At 42.6% G+C, this 18,369-nt stretch overlaps 1 protein-coding gene across 3 annotated transcripts in view; it reads left to right on the top strand.

Moving 5' to 3' along the window:
• ARHGEF18 (Rho/Rac guanine nucleotide exchange factor 18) overlaps positions 1 to 18,369 on the top strand; it is a 49,559-nt gene that overhangs the window by 16,952 nt on the left and 14,238 nt on the right. For all 3 annotated transcript variants that reach the window (XM_035348002.1, XM_035348001.1, XM_035348000.1), the window contains exons 11-19: positions 7,422 to 7,489; positions 9,106 to 9,169; positions 12,246 to 12,390; positions 13,190 to 13,302; positions 13,457 to 13,597; positions 14,498 to 14,748; positions 15,482 to 15,607; positions 16,887 to 17,004; positions 17,422 to 17,670. In XM_035348002.1, coding sequence (XP_035203893.1) covers positions 7,422 to 7,489; positions 9,106 to 9,169; positions 12,246 to 12,390; positions 13,190 to 13,302; positions 13,457 to 13,597; positions 14,498 to 14,748; positions 15,482 to 15,607; positions 16,887 to 17,004; positions 17,422 to 17,670 — 1,275 coding nt within the window. The remainder of the gene's footprint in view (positions 1 to 7,421; positions 7,490 to 9,105; positions 9,170 to 12,245; positions 12,391 to 13,189; positions 13,303 to 13,456; positions 13,598 to 14,497; positions 14,749 to 15,481; positions 15,608 to 16,886; positions 17,005 to 17,421; positions 17,671 to 18,369) is intronic.

Here is an 18,369-nt window from a genome sequence, read left to right as displayed (position 1 = left end):
ACATGCTTCCAGAGTTTATGCAACAGGAGTTAGATGAATCCCAGGAAAGCCCTGACAGGAGGAGAGCTCTCCAAGCAGGCTGTGCCATGGAGGGGAGCCAAGGATATGCCGTGGTGTATGGATGGCAGAAAGATTGCTTCCCCCTCAGTGACCTGAGATTGAGCACTGGGGTAGAGGTGGGACCTCTACGTCTTCTTTAGTTGAGCCTTATGTCTTTATTACTTTATGGGAAAGATGCAGCCCTAGCCCCTTTTGGTAGCTCAGATCAACGGTCTTCTTCAAAAGCAAACCTATAGCTACAGCCAAAGCACTCGGCAGGCTTTGGACAAATCCCTCTTCTTTAAGAGAAGGCGTTCAGTTTAATGAATCTTCCTGAATAATCCAGGCCGGAGGGTTGTGACTGACAGCAGACTGCCCACCTGTCCTAGGCTGACCTTTGCTGGCTCTTTCAGTACACAGGCTGATTTATAGCAAGTTGCAGTAACATCTCGTCTCCGGGACTTATTAGCACATTGTGAAAGAGGTTTGAAGAGCCATTTCCTTCCTTACAATTTTTCCGTGGGTAAATGGAGGACATGGGTCTCTGCAGTTGTCAGGCAAACATCTCCTGCAGTTGTCAGGCAAACATCTCCTGTTTTCATCTGTAAGCAAAACAGGCCAGAGTGGCTCTTGGTCTGGGCTTGAAATTCAGCGTGTGAAAGTCACCTCTCACTTTGCAGTTTTGCCTGCACACCCTTCCTTTTAGGATTCCCAGCGCAGCACCAATAAGCTAATACTCCCTAATAAAGAGGGAGGAGAGGTTTGCCTTATCATAAGGAGGACTGAGTTGATTTTCTGTTGTGAGATTTCTGCTCACAGCCCACACAGAATCTTGAGAAAGCTGCAAAGCAGCAGGCAACCTGAAACTTTGCATTTCTGGAAAGAGACACAGCTGCCAAAAAGCTTCTATTCTGGGGAAAAAGGAGGTTTGGCTGCTGTAACATGATGACAGTGATGAATGGACTGGGAGTCCCTCTTGGAATGAGTGATTACTGACAGGAGTCCAAATCAAACAGGCGAAACCAGAGCGCCTGTGATCAGCTGTGGGTTAATGTGGTTACAAGCCAGTGAAGCAGGATCTAAAGCAACTGGGAAAGTGGTGTGCAGGATTGGTTTCAGAGGAAACGCTGACTGAACTATGAATCTGCAGACATATAGCTGGCCCTACCGAATACTCACTGCAACTGTTGAGGTTTTAGAAAGAGAAGCAGAAAAATATATTCTCAGTGCTTCTCCTTTTCTGCTTTTCTTTTTCTTCTCCTTTCTGGACAGTATCGCCTTTGTCTGGAACATTTCCAGGTCGCTGTTCCTTGCATTTCCTGATGAAACCTCAGTGTCTCGTACACCTGGCCTGACAGATACATAAGGCCGTGTGACAGTAATCTATTTGCTACTCGTTCAGTAAGAAATGTTTTATTATTACAGAGAATTACACAGGATTAGAAAGCCGGTGCGGTGCTATTCTCTTCTTTGCAATCCAAGCCTTAGCTCTAAGCTATGGAGTATTTCAGCTGGCTGCTGTGCCAGATTTTGCACTGATTTTGTGGAGATGCCCTGAGGCCAGCCGCACAAGCACAGCATGTTCTCTCTGTGAAAGCTTTCGTTGGGCAATCTGCAATGCTTTACTTTTATATTATAGTGAAGCACAAAGCTTGAAGTGTCTAAGGATTAATCTGTCACAGAGTGGCAGCCAGCTGTTTACCCCCAAACTGGTTCATTTAATGCTTATGTCTCTATCGGGACTGAGAGGCCCCAGTAAATGACTGGGACCTCTTTGTACTTAGTCCTGTACAGCACCAGAACAAAAGGGAACGTTTCTGAAAAGCTTGCAAATATTAGATGAAAAAAAAAAAAAAAATCGATGAAGTAGGTCGCAGTGTGGAAACCAGAGACAATATTGGTCTCATGGTAGTCTAGGATTTCAGCACATTTCCAGCCAAAATGGTGTCAGGCTTTTTCAAAGCAGCGCGGGAAAGCTGCAGGGCGGATTTCGAGAGGGAAGTTTGCTTTGTAATTGCGTATGTTGCATTTTCAAGCTTGACAGGCAAATTGCACGTGCACAACTTAAAATATGACAAACCTGTGATGGAGATCGGTATTTTAAGTCCTCAGAGTGAATCATAAATCAGGAGGCAAGGTTAGGTCACGAGGTGCTCCAGTTTTTCCTCCCTCCACAGAGCTCTTCAGTGGCACTGCGCTGGTACCACATCAAACCTCTGGCCTCAGTTTCAGGGAATTTTTATTTTTTTTTTTTCCAGCACTGTAGTTATACAAGCCAGTGCATGAATCTGACGATAGCGAAGCAGCATCTCCTTGGCTTTCGCTGTTTGTCTGCACAAGGGTCGCTTACAAAAGCCCAGGCCGGCTGCAGGCACGAGCAGTTCCAGGCTGGTTAGGAAGCGAGCGCGCTGCCAAGCCGCCTGGCACCCCAACGCCGCCTTGGCAGAAGCTGCTGTAAACACTTCGTATTGAATGGCAAATCCCACCGGGCTTTTAATGATGAATTCCCTATTTAAAGTAAATCCCCGGCGCTGCACGGACACGTGAAAGCACCGCGTTAAAGCCATCACTCGGGATGCTGCGTCCCATCTATTAAGGGGCTGTTTAGTCTTTGTTCCCCGCCGCCGTCAGGCGCTGACGGGAGGCAGGTGCCTCGGTGAGTCCCCGGGTGTTTAGAGATGAGGCAGGGGGAACCGGGCTCGGCTCTGAGGCTTGGGGAGGGCCGATTTGGCCCCCTCCTCAGGTAGGGAGCCGGGCTCCGGGCTCCCGGCCCTGAGGGAGCGGCTCCCTGAGGAGACAGCGCGGGCTGAGGGGGGCGCGAGCTCCCTGAGGAGAAAGCGCGGGCTGCTGAGGGGAGCGAGCTCCCTGAGGTGGTCGCGGGCTCTCTGAGGAGAAAACACGGGCCGGGGCCGGGGGTCCCAAGCCTATGGAAGGTCCCAAGCCCCTCCAGGCTCGGTCTCGTACCCTCCTCCCCCTTCCCTTGCCCTGCCCTGCCTTCGCCGGGGCGGCGGCGCGCAAGCGCAGGTGTTCGCCCTCCGCATCTTTTCCCTTCCGGGACACGGGGGCGTTTCCTGGTGCTGTGGCGGCCGTTCCCAGGATCGAGAGTGCAACCGGAGGCTCCCCGGGGAGTCCGGTAAGAGACCGGGCTGTCAGCGCGCCCGTCGGCGCCCCCCCGAGCCTAGGATGCCGGCTCCCCCCCACCCTCCCCTTTACCGGCCTCAAGCAGGCGCTCCCGGCACCGGGCTCCCCCCTGGGCGCTGTGAGGCCGCCCCCCCCCCCTCCCCCCCGGTCCCCGGGCACCCCCCGGTCCCCTCAGAGCCCTCAGCGGGTCGGCGGCACCGGGCCGGGGTTTGCAGCCCCGGAGGGGGAGCGGGGCAGAGTTACACAACGCCCGGCTCCGTCGGGGGACGTGGAGGAAACCCACGGCTCGCCTCGTCCTTTCCGTGACAAATCCTTGGGGGTTTACAGCTGTCCCCGGCGTGAGCAGCTCAAGGCTTAATCTGGGGGACGAGGCAGCTCGTGGGGATCTGGTCTTTACCTCAGAGACCTCTCGGGGAGGCTAAGGGAGGTGAAATGTTAGCGTGTGTTGTTGTGGGCAGGAGGAGAGCCGGCGTCGTGTGGAGCTGGCTCGGTGTGTGTCCCAGGGAGGCCTGAGAGCATCCTTAGGCTGTGGTGGTGAAATCCTGCCCCTTGTCTCCTCGGTTGTACACACACTGGTGGGGCTGCAGCAGGGAGAAGTGCCCGAGAAGTACATTAAATACCTTAATACCTATTGGGGGAAAAAAAAAAAAAAAAAAAAAAAAAAAACTGTGAAAACTGCATATGGCTCCTTGCCCACAGCTGTGATGACCGGTTGGAAATACGTCCTGTCCCAGGCATGGGATGGAAAGGAGAGGAGAGATCATCAGGTTGTGGGCTCAGCTTTGTGTGCCGGAGAGGAAACCCCCGTGCGAGCTGGGGCCTGTGACAGATTTCGGGATTTCAGGGGAAGTGCGAGGAAGCAGGGACAGATTCAAAAGTGAAATACCTTTCTGAGTGTTCCTGCTACTGCATTTGGTTTCGCTGCTCTGAGAAATAAGCAGACTTGCTGAATGTTGCTCGAAGACTTTGTGCTGTGGTTTTGTTTCTGTAGTATCCGTGTGTCTTCTCTGTAAAACCAAGAGAAGGAACCGTTCCTTCCCAGCGGTTTGGTGCAGCCCCTTTCAAAGTGTTTTCTAGTGGTCTTTATTATTTGTTTATTATTATTTACAGTTTTATAAAGAGAATAGTTAAATTCTCTTTGGTATGGTATAAAAATAAACCCATGAACTGTGGCTCTCAAACAGGAGCCATCAGACATGGTGTGTTGTAGTTCCACCTAATGTTTACCTATGAAATATTTTAAATACCTTTTATGATTGTCATAGTTGCTGCTTCAGTCCTGTAGTGTTCCTGTCGAATGGGGGAAGGGTTGAGCATGAGAGAATTGAAATGGTACTCATATTTCTTTTAGTATAACACGTTATTTTTCCTTGGTATTGTTTAGAAAAACAAACACCCATTGTTCGTTTGTTCCGGCTTGGGATTCTTTGCTTAAAGAAAACCCCAACCCCCCTTGAACTTGCAGTGCTGGGAGTGACACGAGCCCACCACGCCCCCCGCGTGACATTTTGACAATGAAAACAGACACCGCCAGAAAGGGGTTATAGGTTGTTTTGGGAGAGCAGGAGGGAAGCTGCAGCTGAATAATTTAGCGTTGTTGTTCTCTCGCGTGGGCTGTTTCTGTGTCCGAATGTGAAGTATCTTGTCACCCTGCACCCTTCCAGTTTGGGGTTTCTGCCTCTGCGCGGTGAGGCGTGTTAGCAAAATAAGTGAACGCCGGTCACCAAAGCCAGTGGGACAAAGTTAAATGAGTTCTGAGTTCCTGCAGGTACATGACCTGGATTTACCAAATACAGAAACTTCTTCAAGTTCAAGTGAGACTCCTCCTCTTCCCCGAGGAGATTTATCATAAAGTCACTCTGCTTCTTCTGGAATGCTGTACTTGCCTAAAACGTTTCTCAGTTACCGTGTTGCGCATCTTTGTTTAAATTTGGATTTTATGTTCTATGTTAATCATTCATATGCAAATTGTTCAGATGTGAATGTTTTCTTTGTCAATCCAAGAGGCAGTAATAACCTTGTATGGTGTAAGGCTCAGGTTCTCTTTGATCTCGGAAGTGTCAGACATCTGAAAACATAAAAATGATTAGTTTCACATGAAAACTGTTCTGTCCGCAGCTGTCTGAATTTAATAGATAGTGGATATATCCTTAATTAAAACAGTACTTGAACACCTTGTATCGTTAGGAACAGCCTTAAAAGGTGCCCCTGCCTGAACCGAACGGTTTTAAAGTTGTTTTTCAATGTGTCATTTCAAAACACCACAATGCTGTATATGTGAGGAGGGGGAAAAAAAGTCAGAAGTTAAATTTTAGATTAATCACAACATATCTAAGTGGTAGTTGTGGTTGTTTGCAAATGGCCTTTTAAGAGTTATTTTATTGGGCAGTACCGTTCCAGACCAAAGGTCAGGGTCATAACACTCATAATATTTGGTGAGTCATAGATTTGTCCTGGAATCCAATTCTGGAAGACGCTTATGGGACATTGCCAGTATCTGATCCACAAGAAGGTATTAGAGCTGGGGGAAAATGCATCCGTATGCCCTTTTTCAGCTGTTCATTTCCCTCTTGCATAGCGTGAATCAGTGTTGGGCTTTTGGGCGTTGTAATGCGTTGTCCAATAAAATGCTCCTGGGTGACTGCCTGCAGACTGGCTTCTGGGAGCCTTTGGGAAAACATCTCGTTAATAAGGGAGGTGTTCTTCTTATTACTGTTTATTTTTATCATTATACAATATATTAATTTCACTATCCTCAGTCTTGAACAGAGTCATTTATGATGTTTACGAGCCTCTTGGTCTCGCCTGTTTCTTTGCTGGATGAGGCCCCTGTTTCAGTTAGCCTGTCAGTGGGCCGGAGGCCATCACTGCCACGAGCCCACGCAAAATGCTTCAGGGACAGCAGCAGACTCCGTAGCAAGGTGACGTGGGATAACATGATGCTCCCACCATCCTCAGCCTCGTTCCATGTGGCTCGGTTTAAGCCCAGAACCCACCCCGGTGGGTTTGCCTCGTTTCCTGTGGTATTGATCGCTGCGGTACCCTTAGCAGGGGCAGCGGTGCTCCTGTCCCCATTCAGCTGCGGTAACCCAAAGCCTCACTCCTCCCAGGTGGGTGGCAGCTGACCACATGTTCTCAGCACTGGGCAGAGCTACAGCCCTTCTGCTTTTCCCTGCCAAATTCACCTTCCTGCCGTTCCAGTGACTGGGAGAGGGAAGAGAAAGAAATGGATGGAGGATCAGATGAGGAAGGGGAGAGTCTGGGTGGCAATTGGATTTTTTTAGCTCTGTCCTCCTCAGTGTAGTGCCTTCTGTGCCTCTCCAGTTTGAGAAGAGCTCATCGAAATAACTGTGAAGTTCATTTTTGTACCTCCCCCATTCCTGATCTGAATAAAACCTAATGCCACCAGTTACTGATGGAAAAACACCCTCAGTTTTCTGAGGTTAGGTATCTGTTATTTGTATGAATCGAGTCACCCTTCTTATTTATCTTTGCTCTTAAATATCAGTCTCAACCTCTTCAGGTTCCTGTGACCTCCACTTTCCTCTGTCCCTCATTCTTCTCTTTGCTGTTTTCTTGACCCCTGCTGTTCTCTAATACCCTGTTCCCAGAGGCTGTCCAGAAGAATAAGGAATGCAAGGAGACCTTGTGTTATGTGCAGGAAAAGGAAGTCAAATTCACTGGTATTCAAATACTTGTTCTTACTTGGGCTGTGTTTGGTTCATTAAAAGCGTGGAAGATGAAGTATGTTTTAATAAAATGAAGTATGGTTAGAACACAGTCTGATTCTTCTGTCAGTTTTCAAAATTTCGTTCTGACACCTGGACAAAGATAATGCCACTTGGAAATCAGCGAGCTGATTGCATTTCAAGTAGGCTCTTTGAGAATCGAGTCCTTAGATTCATCTGCAGTCCGGAGGCTTTTCTGTGGCATTTCCCTGTGTTCTAGCGTATTCTCTCCTGTTGCATAAAGCACCTTTTAGCAGCACAGGGAGCTAATACACAGCACTATTAGATAGGTCTTCTGATCAAACAAAAAATAGCTACTGAGAGTGGTGTAAGGCAGCTTTACCTACCTTATAGGCATAAAATCAAGACAAGAACGTGCACAAGGGTGCTCACTGAAACACCTCAGATTGCTCTGTACTTCTTCCAAATTCAGAGATCTGTCAGGTCTCTCTCTTTCTTTCCCTAGATGGGAATGGCAAGGATAATTTGACCCCTTTTGTGTGTGTGTTTCAGACTGTGCAGTGAATGTCCATAAGAACTGCAAGAGTTTATTGGCTGAATGCAGCAGCATCAGACCCAAGGTGGGTTTTAAAATTTGTTCTTTTATCAATAACAACGCTTGACAGAGTAAGTTTAATTTAGTGTGAGTGTACAGGTTTAGGTCAATAGAGGATCTTGCCCTACGTCCTTAAGACACTGAATAATTATTCACTTGTCGTTACAGGAATTTATGACTACATATGTAGAGAGAAACGAAATGCTTTTGTTGTTCTGAAAACTACTTACCATTGCTTGTGTCTGTCAGAGCTGTGACTAATGCTTATAAGAATGCTCCAAGTCATCTTGTTGTTGTTGTTGTTTTTGTTTTGGACCACAATTGAACTATTTGGTACCTCTGATTTTTGCACTACTTTATTTCAATGGGTTGTGCCATCTCAAAGCTGACAGAGTGAGGGGTGCAGAGGAATTTGGTCGTGATAGTTGCAATATTACTTACAAGCTGAGCAATGCAGAATGCGTGTTTTCATTTTTGACCTCCGATAAACTCTCTATCTTGCCAAGCTGCTCATTTTTTATCTGTGTCACCATGGTGCCTGTGATTGCAGGTAAGGTCACAGGTTGGTCTCAGATAGTATCTGTCATTTTTTCCTCAGGTATTAGTTTCAAAAATCATTTCCTTCTTCTCATAACTACTTATACTTGAGGGGGTTTTAATTTGTTTTAACCTGCGACTGTTGATTTTGGCCTCTGATTTTAGAACGTGATAGCAGGTTAGGGAGTACTATGAGGAGGAAAAGAGAGAGCAGAACAGCTCAAACCTGGGCAGTCGGAGGTTAGAGGAAGTATTTTCAGCCTTTGGGGATTTAGAACATAACTCTTTAGGGTGTAGAAATGTTCTCGTTTTTTCTTGTTGTTTGTTTGTTTTTATATATATTTTTTTCAGACTTGTCAATGCATTGTGCATTTTTGTTTTAAGCATAAACAATCACTTGCTCTGATACTTCAATATTTGATTTCTGCTCTTTACCATCTGTCAAACTTTCATACTTGAATCACCCCATTACAAATTGCTCCTGAAGAGAACAAAGAGAGTGAAAGCACAAAATGATACGGGGAATGAAGTCAAAAGTGAGATCCTCAAAGTGGAGCAAGACTCCCAGAAAGCCATTTATTACAGACTGTGTTATTTATTTAATTTGTCTGCATCTTAGATAAATGGAGTCTTACCGAATTGGAATATCCTGGTGTGGTAAGAATGAGAAAGCTGTGCAGATTAACACAGACAGTTTGGGGCCAGTCTTATTTTTGGTTGAAACCAAGCATTGGCTGGGTTAGTTTTAGTTTAGTTAGTATTGCTTTAAGCTAAACTGCAAGAAAGTGGAGGTGAAGGCTGTCTACCTCAAGGGTTTGCTTTCCTTTAATAAATTACTTATGGTCATAGCTTTAATTCAACTGTAACTTCATTTTGGTTGTACTTCAGTCTAGTTTATATCTGATGGAATTTTTATATATGGAGTTAATGTCTGTGCCATTCTTCTGGAATGTGGGAAAATCAAAGCTGTTATTGTGTCAAACCTTTTAGACAGCCAGTATACAGCTTCGCTTACAGTTAGGGTTATATGCCAGGAAAAAATTGATTCCTTTTGGACTGGAAAGTTGGTCTGTATGTGTAACAGCATTGTATTTTTTCCTATAGCAGAAAGATTTGCAGCACAGACCTTCTGGATCTCCACAAAGTTCGTCCCAGTGCATTTCCCCAGGTTTGTACTAAAGAATGATTTCTGTGCTCAAGGCTTATCTGTTCAATTGTATTTTTTTCTTTAATATGTTTTAAAGGCTATACACAGGGTGTTATTGAAGTATAGAAAAGGTCTCTTTTAATAAGATGGCTTCATTTTTTTTTCTATTGGGAATGGCTTAGAGGCTCCTGGCAATCTCCTGTGTGTTTTTATCTCTTTATCTTTTTATTTTTCTTTATACCTTCTTGCTGTGTAACCTCAAAATATCATGGTGAAAAGGGATCAATAAGCTAGTTTCTCATTGATTGTCTATTCTCTGGCCTCTGAAAAGACTAGAACTGTGAACTTTGTTTTACATCAGATTTTCATAATTGTCTATTTAAAACTTGCCTGCAGCTAGTGGTTGCTAGAAGTCTCTAAGACAACCTAGCGCTAATGCTCTGAACATAAATCTTTGTTAAAACAAAGTGGGAAAAGGGATCTGGGAGCAAAGAGAAGAAAAGAGCAGCTCTGTTGCAGCATAGGCTTTGAAATAGCTTTTTGCTACTGGAAAAGACCATCGCAGTTACAGTTGTAAGATTTTAAATGGCATTTTAATTGGTAGATGTTTCGAGGCCTGCCTAGCAGAATAGGCTTCTTGGGCTCTGAGGTGACTGACTGTAACTAGAGCAGAATTATTTTCTGCCTTGCAGTCTGTTTAGTTGCTTTGATGGCTGTAAGAAACATGTTTGAGGTGAATATCTGGATACTACTCTGACTTTTGCCTGTGTGTTTGTTAGGTATTGTTTGGCTTGCATTTCAAACTGTACTTCTTTATGAAATAATTCTTAACAGATAGCACAAGGGGAATAATTGCTGTAAGAAGATAAGTGGTTGATTGCATGGCCAAGAATGGTTTTGTGCATTAAGGGGAAAGTACAGAGACTAAAATAGGAAACAATAAAGAATAATGAAAATAGGAAAAGTTGGCCGTAGGGCTTGTCGTTGAAACAGCTCTGTGGTATACAGTCTGGTCTGATGTGATAGGTTAACAACGATCGATACGGACTCTCAGCAGTGTGCAGACAGTGCTAATTGAACTCAGAAAATGGCTTTTTGTTGGTGCAGGCTCTGCTAGGCAGCCACTACTAATTTTCCATGGTCAAAAGCAGAAGATGGAAGTTAAAGGAACATCTAATAGCATGGGCTCTGTCTTTACCCACAGTATAACGCTGCACACTGTAATGCCCAGCAAAAAAAAGCCAAAGGTAGTGTATCAGTATAGAAGAGATACACATTTTAAGATGCAAACTGTGCCCTCCCCCATATTTGCATCTGGAAATGTTTAGATTTGGCCTGCCATTGGGAAACAAACCTTTTATGTTCTTGGCTGTGCAGCACAGAAAGAGAACTTGATGGGTGATGATTTCAGTGCTTCCACAAATGGAAGGGGGATGGCATTTATTATTAAGCCTTTGTTCAAGAAATCTTCCTTTGCCAATCTTACCAATATCCGCGCAGTCTGCTTTTTTGGGACGATGAACTCGAAGCTCATCACTTGGACAATAGAAGAGGAAACGTATCTCTGTTTACCCAAACTGGTACAGACTGAGAATGAGCTGTGTGCATAGCCAAAAGATTTTGAACTTGAGCAGGTGTTGGGAGAGGTATTCCTAGCAGGTACAAGATGTAGTGGTAATGGCATTGAATGACGATGAAATGTTCTCTGCAGCCATCGTACAATTCTCGTCAGCTGTTTCAAGGAAGATAAAATGAGAGACAAATAGATGCAGAGTACGGGATATTAAGAAATTTGGAAAAACCTGTTTTATGAGTAGAAACATGAATACCTTGATTTAGCTGTGTTTGGTAGAACAAGACAAGTGTGAAGGGAGAGGTGAGTACTTCTCTGACGGAGAAGGAGAGATGGAGGCACGCTGAGGAGCACAGAGTAAAGAGGAGGAACTTTGGGGGACGAATACACTGGCATTGTCACAAGAGAAGTTGTAAATTAGTGATGGGTGAACCTAGGCTGGGAACTGAAGACACCCTTGAACTGCTACAACAACATGCTCCTGAAGCACCCTCCCAGACCAGAAGTGGAAGAGGAGCTTGGTCTGGGTATTAAGAGAAAGCCTGTTTGCGATGGCAGAGTCCTGGGTTCAGGGATCTGTGAGATCTCTTCCATTCCCATGTCCTTAAAAGCACTTGGAAGAAAGGCACCTGCAGACCTTGTCAGTGATAAGTGTTAAAGATTGCCTGGCTGCTTCTTCATCTTTGACTTTCCTGAAATTCCTTTTTTGAGAGGCTATATTTTGTCTGCTGTTCCATATCATTCATTACAGACATTAGTACTAAATAATTGTATCCATTTTTTATAAGTCTATTACAGGCTTCCATGAATTGTGTAATAGTGATTAAAGTTTTAAATATCTTTCCAGCTCACTGTCCATCTAGATTTAAAAAGCATTAAAGAGCTGCAGTATTAAAATTAAATTTAGCTCTGGTATCTATTACATTCAGCGTGTGTGCATGCAGTTATAAATCACTGTGTAGCAGTAAGCATTGCAAAGAACTTGTGGTTTTATGTGATCTCAGATTTTTCTTGTTTGCCATGAAATGTTCTGTGCCCTTATACGGTAGGGTGTGAATAATTGTGTGTAGGTTCTGGTGTTTTACTAAAGGAGAAGATACTTTGCAATTTCCGCACTAAATGGGCACAGTAGGGACCAATTTCCTGCACTTCAGACCTGCTGATTTAGCCAATACAGTAAGTTAAGTGGCAGCTTTACATTTCTAGAAAGATCACAGGTAGTATAAAAACAGTGCATCTCTGGGGCCACTTTACTGTGCCAAGGCTGAGGGCAGCCAGTAGTGAGCATGGGGAATACAAATTCAAAAAGCAGCGGCAGAAGCAATGCGATTCCAGCTCATCCTGAGCTGTCTTTTTGTGGCTCCTTTTCACGAAAATGGAATGAGAATGTCTTTTTGGACAATGAGCTTTTGACATCCAAGATCCTGTCTGTTCTGCGTCCACAGTCAGAGAGAGGTTTGAGAGCAGGCGATCTGCAGTATACGCCTCATTTTCTGAGTACCAATTCAATTTTTGCCTCTCTAGCCGCTTCCTTGAAGGAGCAGCCCCGAAGTCTTCTCCTGGGACCGGATGGGACCCCAGTACTATCACGGAATCTCGGTATGACTATTACCCAGAGAGGAAATTCTCAGTCTTCATTGAACACTGCTGAAGCTGTTAATAAATTTCGGTAAGTAAACTACTTCTCTTCTAATTCACTACTTTCTGCTGTGTCTTCCCCCTTACCCTCCCCATGTGAAAAGAAAAGCAAGACTCATGTTGGTTTTCAAGCTTAAGAGAGATTCATTGAGTTTTTAATGCTGAAATTTGTTTTAAATATACCCTAAACAGCAAACTATTTTTTTTTGGTTTAAATTAGCACCTTGTCTTTAGTTCCTCTACACTATGCCACAAAAATATCATGTAAGATAGGGGATTGCTTGAGTATCCCTGTCTAGGATATCTTTTTCATGGTTGTATTTGTCCTCAGACTTGCTGAAGTTCAGGAATATTTTCTGAGATCACTTAGTCAAGGTTGTGCTGGTTCTGACTAGCGTAGGAGGCAGCAGTGTTTTAAGTTGCAGGATACCTTGATGAAAATAAGTTCAAAGCTGTCTGTGGGTTTCTGTAGTTGTTTACTTTTCATGTTCCACAGTTATGCTCCATTCTCAGTGAAAGTACCCTTTTTACTCTGGAGTAGCTAAGGCTTGTCAGCAAGTGATGTCTTCTCAAATGTCATACCAGAAGTCGAATGCTTGCTCGTGCTGCTCTAATTAAATCTGTAATACTTAAATGATCAAGTTGCTAAATTGATTTGAATGTTTCAAGTGCGAGTGCAAGGGTAGCTTTCATGTATTTATTTTAACTGTATTGCACTATAGGAAAGATGCTTGTTAAAGTAGTTGGTTTTATTTATTTAAGTCAAGCAACTTTTAAAATATTTTAATGTTCTGTTTGGGTCCCTTTGTCTAATCTCTTTGGTCATTTAGACTAATTTCAGGAGACATGGATGAAGGGGATTCAGGATTTATAAAATTTAAGCAGACCTCAGATGATGTTGTCTCACTTGCACCTTCAACAGCAGACTCCATTTTTCTGGAAGGTATGGAAGCTTCTGTGCTTTTCAGGACTTTGTTTCTTACACAGCCTTAAAGTAACATTGAGATGTATTTACTTTTCTTGTTAATGATGGTAACGAGGGATATAGTTGGGACACAAGTTATTAATTATTGAAATTGAATGTGCTTTTGGTCTAGATGCATATTCTATATCCCTCCGAAGTGAAATAGAAACAGATGCTCATGAGTTTGAGGCGGAGTCTTGGAGTGTTGCAGTGGAACAGTCTTATGCAAAGAGGCAAAAGAAAGAAGTTATAAAACGACAAGATGTCATTTATGGTAAGAACACTATAATTTCTTTAAAACTTTTTATTTTAGGAACTTCACATTGGTTCTGGTTGTGTTCTTTTCTTGATAGTGATACAATACCTTAGAAGTTTATGGACAGCCCCAGAAGAGCTTGCTTCTAGCAAGATCTAGAGTAGCAAAATATGGCTGTAAGGAGATGTGATGTCATATAGTCCTCAGCGTTGGTCTGCTCTTATATAATCAGCTCTACCTAGACATCAGCTATTGGTTTAGTGTGCTATTAAAAATCTTTGAAATATGAAGGTTTCAAAGGTCGTCTACATAATTTGCTCCAATATTAAACCTTCTGATGCTAATGGAAGTTATTCCTAATGTTTGATACAAAACTGCCTTTGCTGCAGCTTAGAACTCCCACTTCTTGTTTCTCTTGTCCTGTCTGTCACTCTTGATATCAGAAACAGTTTAGTCTCTAATTCTTAGCAGTTAGAAGTAGTGATGAATTCATCTACTCTAAGTAATATGTGTAGATTACACTGATTTCATGGTTCATCTAGAACAGTGAACTGCATTAAAGCAGAATTTCCCAGGAGTTACTTGTCTTTTGTTATTTTTACAGAAAAGCATATTCAGAAGTCCATAAATTCAGGAAGTAAAAAATCTGTATTGTGTGACAGAGTTGGAAGAGGTTTAGGGGATCCTATATGGATCAGTATAGCACTTCTCTTAGTGGTTTATACTGGTAAGAAGGAATAGTAGTAGGTTTTTTTTTTTTTTTAATCCAGTGGAGGTTGTTTATCTAGCTGTTGTTCCTCTGATAATTCTGTTGGTCACTTGCAGAAGATGGTGACTTTCAGAGCCTGCTCTTTTATATCTCACTGGTCACTGCACACCACATAAATAACCCATAATTTTGTATTTCCCCTTGCCCAGAACTAATGCAGACTGAAATGCACCATGTTAGAACACTGAAAATAATGCTGAAGGTATACTCCAAAGCCATGAGAGAGGAACTGCAGTTCCCGAATGCAGTCATCAACAAGCTCTTCCCCTGTGTGGATGAGCTGCTGGAGATGCATGCGCAATTCCTGCTCCAATTAAAGGAGCGGCGAAAGGAGTCCTTGGAAGAAGGCAGCGACCGAAATTACATAATCCAGAACATTGGAGACCTCTTGGTAAAACAGGTGTGAATTAAATTCTACCAGCATTCTTGACCCTTTTAAATTCCTAAAAAGCTAATTATAAGATAAAGTTACGGTTGTGTAAAGGTTGATAGAAGATTGGGTTTAAGATTATCATCATAGTATAGTGTGTGAACAGGACTCCCAGGAACACACCTGGTCACAAATAATATGAAAAATTCATTAAATGTTCTTGGGTATGTGTGTACGCATGTTATATGCTATATGACGACTGCAAATTATTTGGTTTTATTTTTCATCTGTTCCAAAAGTATGGTAGTATACTGCTGGTATCCTTCCCAAACACAGCTGTCATGCACTTAGTGCTGAGCTTCTAGGTTCTGAGCAGTGAAAAAATAAAGATCTTTTAAACTGATTACAGCTTCTTTTAATTTTATCACCCCTTCTGATATAGAGTGGATGCCACAGCTTCTTTCGTATACCGTGATCTCACCTTTTACAATCCTCAGTCTTTTTAAGTGCAGACTCCCAGAAATCCTTTTATAAATTCTCGTTAAGACACCAGTCAGTTAATATTTGGTTATCTTGTGGTATTCCAAGCTCTCAGATATCACTCTGCATAAATCTCTCATTTATGGTACAGAAGAAATTGATATATTGAAGAAATATTGTCTTAGAAATCAGTTACTGCAAAACCATGTTAAATGTGGGTCTTGATGTGTAAGTACAGTTACTGTTAATTATTTATATACTTAATACTTATATTTCCAATTAGTTTTCAGGTGAAAATGGGGACAGAATGAAAGAAAAATATGGTGTGTTTTGTTGTGGACACAATGAAGCTGTTAGTCACTATAAAGACCTGCTCCAAAACCATAAGAAGTTCCAAAACTTAATAAAGGTAAACAACAATCAGAAACCTCCCATTCTTACTGTGCAAAATGTACTTGACCTCTTTCAGTTTTATTTTATACTTGAAGATAAGTTAATTTTGAGTGAGCTGAATGTAGGATACATACTCTTGATATTTGATATTGCTGTTAGCTTCTTGTATTTTAGATCTTTTGAGCTGTTTGGGCACGCAGCTGCAGTTAACAGGTGTTAAATTTGGGGCAGGCAGGTATTTTTTCTCTTGAGAACACCTAGGACAGGGGAGTAGAGCATTTGTCCTATTCATGGCTCTGTCACTGACTTCTCTGCTGTGTGGCTGTCTTTGTAAATTGGCTTGATGATAAATCAAATATCAAATCAATGATAAATGCTGTTGATAAAATAGTATAGGAGAAGTTGGAGCCCTTAGTCTGGTTTTGCCCACTACGTCATCTTTCCAAAACCAGAAGATTGGCTCCAGGGCAGTTTGTTTATCTGCTGTACAGTGTAATGCACAATTAATAGGAAGGGATGAAGAAGCGCAGCCAAACTGGAAGCCTGTAACCTGAATCTTAGCTGGCATTGCTCAGTCCTTGGTATTCTCGTGTTCCAGTCATTAGTAAGTGATACTGTGTGAACTTTCCTCTGTGGCTCTGTAGTTATAGCCCTTCTTAACTAGGAGTCTTTACAAGTGAGAACCCTTTACTTTCAAGAAACTAAATAAGTAAACAGAGTAAGTTTTAAAATAAATAGCCTCAGCCCATCTAAACAAAGATCTTGGTGCTACATTCTGCTGTCAGGATTGCTTTGTATCTGCAGTCAGACTAACTAGCGGGATTCTGATGCTTTATGATCTTCCCTTTCTAAACAGAAACATGTTTCTGTACATAAACACACTGGTCAACACACAGTAGTAAAATAAACACATTTTATTCATTACAGATGTATTTTGGCTGTTAGGTGGTTGGGTCTGGTTTTAAAAATATTGTACTTTTCTACCTAGTTAAGGACTAACCCAATATAGAAAGCAAATAAACAGTCAAACAGTTCAGACTTGGAACTTTCTCTGTTTGGCCTCAGAATTAGTTAACAGCAGTTGAAAATGGTATCTAAAATATTTTTTCTAGCATTAGAATCAATTTTTTGATGTTGTCATGAGTTTTGCATTTGTAATAGCACGCAGATGATTTTGTGATGCTATACCTAACTGCATAAAAGTGTTTTGAAACAGAAAACGTGTGAATGAAGAGGAGAGGGAGTTAGAAGAATGATATATACAATGGATGTGATGGGTCTGTCTTGTTTTCTAGAAAATCGGCAACAGTTCGATTGTGAGGAGACTTGGTGTTCAGGAGTGTATCCTTCTGGTTACACAGCGCATAACCAAATACCCAGTCTTGGTGGAACGCATTATTCAGAATACAGAAGGTATTCTTTAATCTTTCCTAGAAGCCTGACAGTTGTCGTCACATCCTTTTTCTCCTACATTTCGGGTGTTCTTTCCTCAGGCGAGGAGGACAGGCTGGGACTGCCGTATACCAGCTTTTTCACTTGTTAGTTAGCTGGAGGATGCAGTTCTAGATGCAGATTCAGATCACTCTCGCCTCATCAGAGGGTTGAAAGCAGTTTCAAGTCTACAACCACAAAATCATAGTAGTTCAGTTTATCGGTTTCTTAGAGATTCAGAGCTCTAGGAACCCATTTATTTATTTGTTTTTAAACTCAGGCTCTTAGGAAATACTGTCAGATGTTCAGTATGGAATCTTCCTGTTAAAATATGTTTGAATGACTCATATTTGCATTCCAGAGTTGTAAATGGGACTAATTACTATCCTTCTCTCTTAGCTGGAACTAAGGATTATGAAGAGCTGACCCAGGCCCTTAGTTTAATTAAGAACACAATCACTCATGTAGATGCCATGGTAAATGAGTGTGAGAAAGGGCAGCGCCTGAAAGAGATTATGCATAAAATGGAGCTAAAATCATCTGGGAAATGCAAGAATGGGCTTCTCTTCCGGAAGGATGATATGGGACAGAGGCGGCTTCTGCTTGATGGGATGCTGTACTGGAAAGCTGCATCAGGGCGACTCAAAGGTAAAGGACCAGGAAAGGGAAAAGTACAACTAGGAAATGGGATTTTGCTTTGTTCTATAGCTGTTTCTTACTAATCGATTGAGCATAAAGTACAATGACAATAACCCACTTGTTTAATAGGATATTGGAGGAAATAGCACTTGTTCTATTCCTGGATTGTCCAATAAGCATCTCTATAATGGTGCATGATAAGTTCCTTATGCTGTTTGCTTATTATCTGTCTGATCTGCTTTCCAATTCAAGTGGGAGGTCTTCAGGTAGATGACAAAGCTTTGAGTCATACTGACTTAGTCTCCTGTGGAAAGACATTATCTTGTGCGAGCTCTGGTTCACACTTTGAAAAATTATGTTGTGTCAAACCCATGACACCTTTGTTCTTTATAATGTCTGTTTTGCCAGAAAATCAAAACAGCATTCATCAGCGAGTATTTTAACAGCTTCATTGCTCAAACGTTCAAGGAGAAGCTTCAAATGGAACATACAATGCAGCCAAGAGTAGCTGGTACTATGAACATCTGCAGTTTCAGAAGAATCTGCTGTTGAGGGAGACTTGTTCCATCTAGACTGTTTGAATGCACGTGTAGGATGCCTGTGTAGTTGTCTTCAAGCTTTAAATTGGGTCTGTTTGAATTCTGCTGGTTCTGCACTTGTCCAGCCTGACTGTGGACAACCCTAGTGGAAAGCAGTAGCCAGCCCAAT

Source organism: Oxyura jamaicensis, chromosome 28 (genome assembly GCF_011077185.1).
Source record: "Oxyura jamaicensis isolate SHBP4307 breed ruddy duck chromosome 28, BPBGC_Ojam_1.0, whole genome shotgun sequence".
NCBI classification, from domain to species: domain Eukaryota; kingdom Metazoa; phylum Chordata; class Aves; order Anseriformes; family Anatidae; genus Oxyura; species Oxyura jamaicensis.
This window is presented reverse-complemented; position numbering and strand designations above follow the sequence as displayed.